The sequence below is a fragment of the Dendrobates tinctorius genome, unplaced genomic scaffold (assembly GCF_039654945.1).
Source record: "Dendrobates tinctorius isolate UK_male_01 unplaced genomic scaffold, ASM3965494v1 ptg000156l, whole genome shotgun sequence".
Taxonomy (NCBI): domain Eukaryota; kingdom Metazoa; phylum Chordata; class Amphibia; order Anura; family Dendrobatidae; genus Dendrobates; species Dendrobates tinctorius.
This window is the reverse complement of record NW_027361823.1, coordinates 22824849-22838273: the sequence shown is the minus strand read 5'-3', so window position 1 is coordinate 22838273 and position 13425 is coordinate 22824849. Positions and strand designations below refer to the sequence as shown.

The following is a 13425-nucleotide window of genomic DNA, read 5'->3' as shown; positions in this document are numbered from 1 at the left end:
AATCTGATATGGTTCCTCTACTTCAGACTACTTTTCCAGCAATTCCTCTCACTTTGCATAAGGGGCAGAGTCCACTCTACACTTCTCTGCTCTGTTAGATCTAATGGCAGCAGTGACATAAAACTGCTGTCATTGACTTGTACTAAAGAGTCTCAATGTATCTTATGTGATGTAGCTTCACACTGCAGACTCTCAGGAACTGGCACGTGATAGAACTGCAGCCAGTCTGACCTGCCTCCTGCTGATCATAAGTTATTCCCTGTTAGCTTGCAAGTAGAAGGCAGAGAGGACAGTCAGAAGCAGCATCTCATAGAGTAGACAGTCCCAAGAGCATCCTATCTGTTGGTTTTCAATGTACATTGTGATACCTGCAGCTCATCATTGCATGGACTTACCTTCTATATCACTACTCTCATATTCAGGAGAAATTATACCACCAGCTACAGGGGTGCCATACATAGGAATAAGGAGAGCAGAACTTGGTGGCAAAGGAATGGGTCTGAGAGCTCATAAAAGTGAATTGATAGATGACAATCTGGGGTTAGCAAAAAGTTAGAGACTGATTTCATGTCTAAATAGGAGAGCATGTACTGGCCTGCAAGTCAGACTGAAGATCACAGACACCGCTGGCAATAATGAAAGGATCAAAGTGATAGATATAAAGTAACTGATGACCGATAGCTTTTATGTTGAAAAAATAAAGTTGGTTGGCGCAGTATTTTAAAGGAGAGAAGCGGTGATTTATCAATTCAATGAAATGGTAGGGATCAGTGAAATGTGGCCAGCTTAGGCCTCTTTCACACTTCAGTTTTTTTGTGTCAGTTAAAATCCGCCAAAAGGACGGATAGCGGATCCGTTTTGTCTTAGTACTGATGACAATGGATGCCAGCTGCCCGTTTTTTTGACGGATCCGCCAAATGAAGAATATTAAAGGAATAGCAGCCTGGAAAAGGAGAGAGAGAGAGAGAAGAGAGATTTTTTTTTTTTTTTGTCTGGCACCCAGACAGAATTTTGGGTTAAATCAGTGTCTGGAGGATCCGCTGGCCAAAAAAACGTTGCAAGCTCCGTTTGGAAGTCTTTGAGGATGTTGACGGACAGCAACATTTTGGCGGATCCGCAAAAACGGATCCGCCAAGAAAAATGGCGGATCCGTTTTTTTTTCAAATCGGCGGATCTTGACTGATTGTCAAAAACGGAAGTGTGAAAGAGGCCTTAAAGGGGATGTCCAGGCTTTTTACAAAAGTCAGCAGTAATTGTATGGCACTGCAGTCTTAAGTATCCTCACATTGTGCGCAGCTGTGCCAACGGCGAGACCTAGTGGTTATGTGACAGCAAGTATGTGATATACATAGTCCCGGACACATTCCGACTAGACGTGCGTGACCTCGCTCAATTCGGTTGTGTTCACTTGTGAGGTTTCACAAGTCTAAGGTCATATAGAGTGGCTGGTGACTTTTGTGTAAAGTCCGTTTCAAGGGATAGAGACTCTGACTGAGAGTTAAGGCTCATTCCGAAATCAGTGATTTTTCTCGTACACTAAAAAAAAGAAGTGGAACAGCTTTCATTAGTGTTTTGGATCAGACCTTCCTCAGTGTTTAGTCAATCTGTTAGTTTTTACCATCAGTTTATTTGCATACAAGAACATTTCTCAAGCTTCTATCAAACAAATATGAAAATCTGAAGATTTTTTTCATGGATCGGTAGACTTGCATTGGTTGATCGATGACTTAGATCATAATCGGACACGATGCGTTTTTATGCACACCACTCCATCTGCTAAAATACATGGACATGTGAACAGCACTATAGACTATAATAGGCACGAATTATATATCTAAAAACATGGATAAAACTCATATTTAGGCTATGTGCACATGTGTGGAACTCCTGCGGAAATTTCCGCGGGAATTCCGTAATTGCATTCCGCGGGAAATAAGCAAGAAAACCGCATTTTAATTCCTGCCTATTTCCTGCGGAAAAACTAGCGATTTGTAAGTGTAATTAGCTTGCAGAATGCTAGCATTTTCCAAGCGACCTGTAGCATCGCTTGGAAAACTGATTGAGAGGTTGGTCACACTCGTCAAACATTGTGTTTGACGAGTGTGACCAACTTTTTACTATTGAGGCTGCCTATGCGTGTTTTTCTCACCTTCCGGCATCCCGCTCAGCGTTCCCGATCATCGTGATGCTCCCGGCAGGTCCCGTTCCCAGTGATGCATTGCAACAATGACCTTTGATGTCGCGGTCTCGCGACACCGCTACGGTATCACGAGACCGTGATGTCATCAAAGGTCATTGTCGCAATGCATCACTGGGAACGGGACCTGCCGGGAGCATCGCTGAGGCCTGGTGACGCTGCAAGGGACATCGAAAGGTGAGAATATGACGATTTTTTTATTTTAATTCTATTTTTTACAGGGATATGGTACCCAGAGCCTGGAGGGGAGTCTCCTCTCCTCCAGACCATGGGTACCATCCGCAAATGTTCTGCTTACTTTTCGCATGGTGGGCACAGCCACATGCGGAAAGTAAGCAGAACAATGTATTCCTATGGGTGCGGATTTTCCTGCAATTCCGCACAAAGAATGAGCATGCTGCGTATTTTTCCGCGATGCAATTCTGCCGTGGAAAAATCCGCAGCATTAGCACAGCATTGCAGAATGCCATAGTATTGCATGGGATGCTTTTTTTTGCGTTTTTGTGGCAAAATCGCGCATTTAAATCGCTGCGAAAATGCAAAAAAAACACGCTATGTGTGAACACAGCCTTAAACAATCAGTAGATTTGGTTTCCAGTACCATCTCTATGCTGATGACACCCAATTATACGCTTCTTCTCCTGACATCACGCCAGCCTTTCTAGAAAACACTGGCGATTGTCTAAACGCTGTGTCTAATATCATGTCCTCACTATATCTGAAACTGAACCTGTCAAAGACTGAACTCCTGGTGTTTCCTCCCTCTACTAATGTACCTATACCCGACATTGCTATTTCTGTGTGTGGTTCCACTATTACTCCCCAGCAACATGCCCGCTGTCTTGGGGTCATACTTGATTCCGAGCTTTCCTTTGCCCCCCACATTCGATCACTGGCTCGCTCTTGTCATCTGCACCTCAAAAACATTTCTAGAATTCGACCTTTTCTTACTTTTGACTCTGCAAAAACTCTTACTGTTTCTCTTATTCATTCTCGTCTCGACTATTGTAACTCTCTTCTAATCGGTCTCCCTCTTACCAAACTCTCCCCTCTCCAATCTGTCTTGAATGCTGCAGCCAGGATCATATTCCTCGCCAATCGTTACACCGATGCCTCTACCTTGTGCCAGTCATTACACTGGCTACCCATCCACTCCAGAATTCAGTATAAACTTATTACCCTCACCCACAAAGCCCTCCATGGCTCAGCACCACCCTACATCTCCTCCCTTGTTTCAGTATACCACCCTACCCGCGCCCTCCGTTCTGCTGATGACCTGAGGTTAGTATCCTCAATAGTCAGAACCTCCCACTCCCGTCTCCAAGACTTTACACGTGCGGCGCCAATTCTTTGGAATGCACTTCCCAGGTCAATACGATTAGTCCCCAATCCCCACAATTTTAAGCGTGCCCTGAAAACGCATTTATTCAGACTGGCCTATCGCCTCAACACATTAACCTAACCTATCCCTGTGTGGCAGAGCCAAAAGTTTTACCATAACCAGGTTCCCAGCATCATGTTCCCACATGCTTTATGCATCCATTAGCCCTCTGCATCTGTACTGTTACACACTTAACATTATGGCTGGTCCATACAATCAGGGCAACTGTTACCACCCACCTTTCGTGTCTCCCTCTTTCCTCATAGACTGTAAGCTTGCGAGCAAGGCCCTCTTTCCTCTTGGTATCTGTTATAATCTACTGTATGTGATTATTGTTATGCTGTAATGTCTATTGTCTGTACAAATCCCCTCTGAAATGTAAAGTGCTGCGGAATATGTCGGCGCTATAAAAATAAAATTTATTATTATTATTATTATTAAAGAAACTGATGTCCGAATGAGCCTTTTTTCTGCATTAGCTCTGAGTGTACAGAAGGAAACAATCTAGATTAATGGCCCTCTATACACATAGAAGCAGTATCAGGTGTATGCTATTCCAGAATCTGAAAGGAAGGCCATTAATCACCTTTCTAATTATATGAATCCCAAAATCAAATATAAATCGTAATGATGAAAGTGGCAGGAATACCATTTCTAAGAGAAATACCTGCCAAATATTAACGCCCAGTGACAGCGGGTCAAATCCATGTCCCGATCTACAGCAAAAATCTGAGCGTCAGCCTTGCACCTCCACAACTCATACACTTGTCACATACACATCTGATTTATGCACATTGTTTTCAGCATTTTGTGGACAGATGATTCTTTAATGTATATTGCAGATTAGTCTACAAACACATAAAAGTCAAGTTTTGTCTTTGCTCTGGGTTCGGCGTTTTTCGTATACCCCTTTTCTATAGCACTTGAAAACATACAACAAAATGCAAGTTTTAAATATTAGAAACTAAAAAATGCCACCAAAGACATGATGAAATTCTTGCGCTTTTTTTTTACGTGTTTAAAAATGCAGAAAAAGATTATTTTTAAAGGATTTTTCAAGGGTATTTTTTTTGTAAGTCAGCTATGGGAAATGATGCTATGAAAAGAAACAAAGACGACATCTATACCCCAGGAATCTGCTCTACGCTGCAGTGCTGTCATTCCGACTGTCTCCGCCTGACGGGAAGCAATGACCTCACGGTTTGCCCTCGCAGTTTGCCCTCGCAGAATAAAGCAGCCAGACTTACCAATACTACTATTACATATTACTAATGCACTACAGGATGCAGCAAGCCCCATTTATAAAAATGAAAAATATATCAATGTGGACCAACATCACAAATGGGATCTGTTTGAACATGGCTCGGAGGTGTCCTTTATGGAAAAGAAAACAACGACATCATTGCAAACCTCATTGATTATCTGGTTTATTTCACTTGACTTTTAAGAATAATTTGCTTTTCCTAATTTATGCAGTGGAAATGGAAATCTGTTAATGCCAGAGAGGGCGGTTATTTTGTGTGCAGCTTCTCTCCTGCGTCCTCACTGTGCTTCAGACAATAGGCCGGTGCGTCACCGCCAGAAATAGGAACTCCTCATGCAGAGATTTCAGCGCCACCGGCCGAAAGGCAGGAATTCTATTATACGGCATTCTGGGGGGCTCGGGGTGACCGTGACACATGAGGAAGCTCCTGCCGTCGGTCATTGTCAGCTGGTTAACGTCAGTAGATTTATCCTTCACTTTAGTGGGGTTTAATCATGGCTGGGAATAGTGTACAATATATGAAGCTTACAATGATTGTTCAGCTTGAAACGGCATCATAAAGATAAAGCATATGTTAATCGCCCAAAACCAAAAATAAAACCCAGAATTGCTCCCCATATCCCCCAAATCAAGCTAAAACTGCTTTTGGTGGACATTTACCAGTCTAATATGTCCAATAATGGTCCCAAAATTCACGCACTGCACCTAGCCACTCACTAATGGACGCTTCCTCTTTATTAATATTTTGCCATCTCTATAGGTGCTGCATTGTCAAGTAAACTACCTGCCCTTAACTAAAAGCCCCCTCACTGTTATATCTGCAGGCAGTTTGTCAGACAGGAGAGCAAGAGCAGACAGACCAGCACTTCCTGTAATCCATCCCGGGGTCTCTGCTGACGGTCACAGGTTATAATAGACATCAGGCAGTGGACAGCAAGTTCAGACAGAAGGAAGACGCAGTGATCGGCACCATGCAGTCATTTTTCAGGCTTAACATATTAATTTAGGTGGAAATTTTGTTAGTCAATGCATTGTCCATGAGATAAGCCTAAACAGAGACCATTTAACTTGTAGAATTACTTCATATAATGAGTGAACTGTATTTACTATAGTGTTAGATATCCTTGTATTTCTTGGTGACTCAATGACCCCCAAATGATCCAGCAGTCAGTGGGGTACACAGGTGAGAGGTTTTCCTACTCAGGATAATAGGAGTGGTATTTGACCTAAAACAAATCTGGTGTATCTGTTCATGGCTCCAAACTAAATATATTTATATATAACTAGCTGAAGAGCCCAAGGTTGCCCGGGCATAGTAACTAACTGTGGGTCACACTCTCTCCCTTAGCAGCCCCGCTCTCCACCTGCCATCACGCTCTCTCTTTCCGCAGCCCCGCTCTCTATGCCCCATCCCATTATATCCCTCTGCATCTGCGCTTTCCATCCAGGTCCTGCTCTCCCTCAACAGCCCCGCTTTCTCCTACCACAGCTCCGCTTTCTCCTACCACAGCCCCGCTTTCTCCTACCACAGCCCCGCTTTCTCCTACCACAGCCCCGCTTTCTCCTACCACAGCCCCGCTCTCTCCCTCCACAGCCCTGCTCTCTCCCTCCACAGCCCCGCACCTCCATCTTCCGTCCCGCTCTATCCCTCCACAGCCCCACTCTCCATCCGTGTCCCGCTCTCCCTCCACAGCCCCGCTCTCTCCCTTCACAGCCCTGCTCTCCACATGCCATCCAGCTCTATCCCTCCACAGCCGCGCTCTTCATCCGTGTCCCGCTCTCTCCCTCACAACTCCGCTCTCCACCCGCGTCCCGCACTTTCCCTCTGCAACCCCGCTCTCCAGCCGCCAATGGGCGGGGCAATGTGGAGTGGGCTTGGCTTGATACATACACACACAAACACATACATACACTCATCTTTATATATATATATAGAGAGAGAAAAGTGATCTACCTATCCATTAATCCAAAAAATACTGCAAATGTATGAATGTAAAACCCACACTGGTACTCTAAATAAATCACTGTCAGCAAGGTGCACATACAATATATTTCCACCCTTAAAGGGTTATTCCCTCATAAAATAAGAAAGTTCACCCAGCGATGCCAAGATCGGAGCTCTGGAACCTCAAGAACAAGCTTTGCAGGCCTGTCCTGAATGGAGTGAAGGCAGAGGGAAGCATGCCTGATGTCCTCTCCATTCATTGTCTATGGGACTGCCGGATAAAAGCTGAGTCCTGCGCTACTGAGCCCCGTTCTTGGGGTTCCAGCTAGATAGAGGTCAATACGTTAAATGTGAACGTTCTTTACGTCTCTATACTGCTTGTTCCTTAGTCTATGTTTCATCTATGGACTCGGGGGCGGACATACCATTAATGCAACCTGGGGCCCGAAAGGTAAGGGGGCCCACTCACACCTCCAAAGCCGCAAATCATTTCTGTCACAGACCCATAAATGGCTGCATTGTTATGAACTATTGGGTTGCAAAAGACCCATATACTGTTCTTGCACAGGGGTCCTTTTCTGGGCCCCTGTATAGACTAGTAGAGAAGGCTGACGTAGGGAATTTGTTGGAAATCTGCCCTATGATGCTTGTAGATATAGCAATATTTTAAAGACATTTTATGCTTAATCTTTACTTTATCAGATATGTCGGGGACATTAACTTGTGACGTGCACGAATATACAAGTATTCCAGTGTTTCCGGCTGCCCTTGTTAGTCCACCATACTCGCAGACTGCATAGCTGTCCTAATCTCAGTGACTGCAGGTGGAGGCGCATGTTACCAGACCTGTCCATCAGCCGTCTCCCATGGAAAGGACCCCGGCACTACTAATCGGTGCATTTTCAGGACATTATTTAATGTATAAGCCATCCAAATATACTGTGCATTAGACTTTGGTCGGTCAGACCGTCATCAGATATACAGGTGTCATTATGGAAAATAGTACTGTGATCAGGAGAACAGCACGATATGAAGAGTCATTGCCAAATCCTTCCATCTGCCTCTTCTAATAGATGAACAGTTTTCCCACGTGCTGTGATTTTTGATTGGAGGAGACGGATGGACAGGTCACATGCTCCACCACCAGCTGTGCCGTCTGGGAGGACGGAGATACTAACTGTTGCAGGAGGAACCTGTGATACTCGCATGTAAGTGCCACAAAATGATGTCCCCAACAAAAAAGTGTCAAACAAAGTGTCAAACCTTGTTAAAGATTTGATTTTTATAGCTGTCCCTAATATGTGTGAGGGACCTCAAAGACAAACTTAAAGGGGTAGTCTAAGGCTTGGCTATTGATGACCCATCTTAGGGCTCGCTACCACTTGTGTTGCAATCGGACAAGTTCAATTCAATAAAAAATCAGATTGCTCTCGCCCCAATGTTCCTCTATGGCGCGGCTCACATCTGTGACTATTTTGTCATGCCAATTCAGTATGCACCCAAGAATCAGATCACACGCAGCCATATAAGTCTATGGGAACATGTGAAACAGCGCACTGCACTCAGATATCACCCGACTGCAGTGCGATTCCAGCAGCAGTGGAGATGGAAAAATTACTTTCTCCGTCTCCTCCACAGCCGGGCTCTGATCCTCTCATGCGAGAGCACTGCAACATGCATGCAAGAGCACTGACACTCGGCTCCTGCTCGCAGCAGAGCAGGAGCCGGGGTTCATTAGCATATCGCATCCAATGCTCTCACACAAGAGAATCATCAAATGCCATAGGCTAATGGGACCCCGGCCTTAGTATCAGATCGGTCAGGGTCTCACACCCGGCACATCCATCAGTTGTCTGTTTGCAGATAATGTGGCGGCCGGAAGTAAACAGCAAACGGAACCGGATGCCAAAGCTCCATATACTTTGTAAGGGTAGGTTCACATGACCGATTTTCCGAGGAAAACAGTCTGATTATTCTGATCAGAATGGCATGAGTTTTTCTAAGACGTGTAGAGAAAAAAAAGTTTTCCATTCTGTCAGGAAAAATTGAACCACACTCAGATGTCACGTGTCAAAATCAGATATGTCTCTAATTTTTTTCTCCAGACCACTTGGTCCGAGGGAAAAAATCGTGCATGTGCACAGCCCCATAGAATATCATAGGTACGAGTACTATTCGTGAAGACCATTGATAACAGAAATCCTAGAAAATCAGTCGTGTGCCCGAGCCCTAATGGCCATTCTTTGCTTCATTAGGAGCTGAGCTGTAGTACCCAGAATGGCCACTAGACTGTATGGAGCTGCGGTGTCCTGGCTCTGTACAATGTAAACCTCTGGTGACTGCAGAACCAGCAAACCTGATTGGTGAGGGTGCCGGGTGTCAGATCCCTACTGATCTTATATTGATAAGTAAATCATGTTTTTTTTGAACGCCATCACCTTAATTTGTGCATATCTTAAAGATGTTTTTCCTTTCAGCATTCTGCAACATGTGGTACTCACACTCCTGTAGTCTAACTCTGCCTCCCCACCGCTGCTCCTGGTCCAACTCTGCCTCCCTGCCGCTGCTCCTGGTCCAACTCTGCCTCCCCGCCGCTGCTGCTGGTACAACACTGCCTCCCCGCCGCTGCTCCTGGTCCAACTCTGCCTCCCGCCGCTGCTCCTGGTCCAACTCTGCCTCCCCGCGGCTGCTCCTTGTCCAGCTCTGCCTCCCTGCTGCTGCACCTGGTCCAGCTCTGCCTCCCCGACGTTGATCCTGGTCCAGCTCTGCCTCCCCGCCACTGCTCCTCGTCCAGCTCTGATTCAGCTCTGACTCCCCAACACTGCTCCTGGTCCAGCTCTGCCTCCCTGATGCTGCTCCTGGTCCAGCTCTGACTCCCCAACACTGCTCCTGGTCCAGCTCTGCCTCCCTGCCGCTGCTCCTTGTCCAGCTCTCCCTCACCGCCGCTGCTCCTGTTCCAGCTCTGCCTCCCCGCTGCTGCTCCTGGTCCAGCTCTGCCTCCCCACCGCTGCTCCTGGTCCAGCTCTGCCTCCGCGCCGCTGCTCCTGGTCCAGCTCTGCCTCTGCTCCTAGTCCAATTCTGCCTCCCCACCACTGTTCCTGGTCCAGCTTTGCCTCCCCGCCGATGCTCCTGGTCCAGCTCTGCCTCCTCGCCGCTGCTCCTGGTCCAACTCTGTCACCTTGATGCTGCTCCTGGTTCAGCTCTGCCTCCCTGACACTGCTCTTGGTCCAACTCTGCCTCCCTGATGCTGCTCCTGGTCCAGCTCTGCCTCCCTGATGCTGCTCCTGGTCCAGCTTTGCTTCCCTGACGCAGCTCCTGGTCCAGCTTTGCCTCCCTGCCGCTGCTCCTGGTACAGCTCTGCCTCCCCACCGCTGCTCCTGGTCCAACTCTGTCTCCTTGATGCTGCTCCTGGTTCAGCTCTGCCTACCTGACGCTGCTCTTGGTCCAACTCTGCCTCCCTGATGCTGCTCCTGGTCCAGCTCTGCCTCCCTGATGCTGCTCCTGGTCCAGCTCTGCTTCCCTGACGCTGCTCCTGGTCCAGCTTTGCCTCCCCGCCGCTGCTCCTGGTACAGCTCTGCCTCCCCACCGCTGCTCCTGGTCCAACTCTGTCTCCTTGATGCTGCTCCTGGTTCAGCTCTGCCTCCCTGATGCTGCTCCTGGTCCAACTCTGCCTCCCTGATGCTGCTCCTGGTCCAACTCTGCCTCCCTGATGCTGCTCCTGGTCCAACTCTGCCTCCCTGATGCTGCTCCTGGTCCAGCTCTGCCTCCCTGATGCTGCTCCTGGTCCAGCTCTGCTTCCCCGCCGCTGCTCCTGGTACAGCTCTGCCTCCCCACCGCTGCTCCTGGTCAACTCTGTCTCCTTGATGCTGCTCCTGGTTCAGCTCTGCCTCCCTGATGCTGCTCCTGGTCCAACTCTGCCTCCCTGATGCTGCTCCTGGTCCAACTCTGCCTCCCTGATGCTGCTCCTGGTCCAACTCTGCCTCCCTGATGCTGCTCCTGGTCCAGCTCTGCCTCCCTGATGCTGCTCCTGGTCCAGCTCTGCCTCCCTGATGCTGCTCCTGGTCCAGCTCTGCCTCCCTGATGCTGCTCCTGGTCCAGCTCTGCCTCCCTGATGCTGCTCCTGGTCCAGCTCTGCTTCCCCGCCGCTGCTCCTGGTCCAGCTCTGCCTCCCCACCGCTGCTCCTGGTGCAACTCTGCCTCCCTGACGCTGCTCCTGGTCCAACTCTGCCTCCTCGCCGCTGCTCCTGGGTTTGTTCACAGGCTGCAGTGGTGACATCACGTCAACAGTTCTTCAGCCAATCACCGAGCATAGCAGCTCATGCCAGCTACCTCCAGTGATTGGCTGCAGCTCTGTTGACACAATGTCATCACTGCAGCTTGTATACAATCCCAGGAGCAGCAGCGGAGAATAAGCGCTTCACCTGGGCTGTACGGGCTGTCTAATTTTTTTAACAGGCATGCAGAAAGAGGAAAACCCTTATGTGTTGCTTTATGGGAAATGAAGTAACAAAACAACAGCATCTAGTAGTGTCTGCAGTGGAAGCAATCCTTTGTTTGGCTGTACACCGGGTTACTCTATCCATGGGGACATCTGCATAAGCCGGCATGTTAGTGACGGCGGTGGGCACTGCGGTATAGGCGTCCCCTGTGTGCAGTGAGGGGGAGGATGGAGTGACTCATGGTGCCCAGCGAGCACCATCAGGTGTCCCTGCTCCGCTGCACGTCTCATCCCCTCTGCCCATATAACCATGCACGTAGTATGGCGGCCACAGACAGTGGTCTGCAGCGAGAGGCTGCTGCCCATTTAACAGATGCTGGTAATTTATTAATGTGATTTGCTGGTAACTCGATAGGATGTGCCATAAATAGCGCCGGCACGTAAGCACGCATTGTGTATGTGAAGGGCAGGTGTGCACGGATGAAAATTGGATAAATTGTATTGTGACAGCTCCGTGCAGCGCCCACGCCTTTAACCCCTCTGCTCGGGTGTAAGGGTATGGCGAGCGGTTTCATCAATTGCAGGGGGTGTGCTCTAGAGTCAGGACATGCTGATGTCACAAGCATGAATGAATGAATGATCGGCCAGGAGCCTATGGTGAGCATTAATCTGCCCTCCCCCCTGCAGCAGATACATTGATATAAGAACAAATGAGGTCAGTCTGACGGAATCGTCATCCCGGGTGTCATTAATAATCCATATGCATGAGGATTTGCGGAGCTGCAGAGCCCACGTGTCCCATTTGCGTAGGTTCTGCCTGGTGGTTTCCCCCGTTAAGAGCTTGCAATCCTTGTTACAGGAGAGCCGGCTGCTGCGGGGGGAAGAACAGGATTGCCGTCGCATCTCGGTGCCATTCGCAGCCAGCCTGATGTTCTGCTTCTGTTTGCAGAATTCCTTCCTGAAGCTACAAGCCCTAGAAACTGATCTGTGCTCTGCTTTTTTGCCATCTCAGGAGGAGGTCGGAGGACAGTCTCATGGCTGCAAAGAGGCGACTACTTCTCTAATCCAAACTGTGCCAAGCGAGGCGGCAAACCACGCAGGTAAGGGGCACTTATTATATTCTTCCCAGGCAGGTAAGGGGCACTTATTATATTCTTCCCAGGCAGGTGAGGGGCACTTATTATATTCTTCCCAGGCAGGGAAGGGGCACTTATTATATTCTTCCCAGGCAGGGAAGGGGCACTTATTATATTCTTCCCAGGCAGGGAAGGGGCATTTATTTTATTCTTCCCACGCAGGTAAGGGGCACTTATTATATTCTTTCCAGGCAGGGAAGGGGCACTTATTATATTCTTCCCAGGCAGGTAAGGGGCACTTATTATATTCTTCCCAGGCAGGTAAGGGGCACTTATTATATTCTTCCCAGGCAGGTAAGGGGCACTTATTATATTCTTCCCACGCAGGTAAGGGGCACTTATTATATTCTTCCCAGGCAGGTAAGGGGCACTTATTATATTCTTCCCAGGCAGGGAAGGGGCACTTATTATATTCTTCCCACGCAGGTAAGGGGCATTTATTTTATTCTTCCCACGCAGGTAAGGGGCACTTATTATATTCTTCCCATGCAGGTAAGGGGCACTTATTATATTCTTCCCAGGCAGGGAAGGGGCACTTATTATATTCTTCCCAGGCAGGTAAGGGGCACTTATTTTATTCTTCCCACACAGGGAAGGGGCATTTATTTTATTCTTCCCACGCAGGTAAGGGGCACTTATTATATTCTTCCCACGTAGGTAAGGGGCACTTATTATATTCTTCCCAGGTAGGGAAGGGGCACTTATTATATTCTTCCCAGGCAGGGAAGGGGCACTTATTATATTCTTCCCAGGCAGGTAAGGGGCACTTATTTTACTCTTCCCACTCAGGTAAGGGGCACTTATTATATTCTTCCCACGCAGGTAAGGGGCACTTATTATATTCTTCCCAGGCAGGTAAGGGGCACTTATTTTACTCTTCCCACTCAGGTAAGGGGCACTTATTATATTCTTCCCAGGCAGGTAAGGGGCACTTATTATATTCTTCCCAGGCAGGTGAGGGGCACTTATTATATTCTTCCCAGGCAGGTAAGGGGCACTTATTATATTCTTCCCAAGCAGGTGAGGGGCACTTATTATATTCTTCCCAGGCAGGTAAGGGGCAC

At 47.9% G+C, this 13425-nt stretch overlaps 1 protein-coding gene across 8 annotated transcripts in view; it reads left to right on the top strand.

The window, feature by feature from the left end:
- Nucleotides 1-13425, top strand: part of FAM13C (family with sequence similarity 13 member C) — a 193232-nt gene that overhangs the window by 137788 nt on the left and 42019 nt on the right. For all 8 annotated transcript variants that reach the window (XM_073548262.1, XM_073548264.1, XM_073548260.1 and 5 more), the window contains one exon: nt 12238-12325. In XM_073548262.1, the coding sequence (XP_073404363.1) occupies nt 12238-12325 (88 nt within the window). The remainder of the gene's footprint in view (nt 1-12237; nt 12326-13425) is intronic.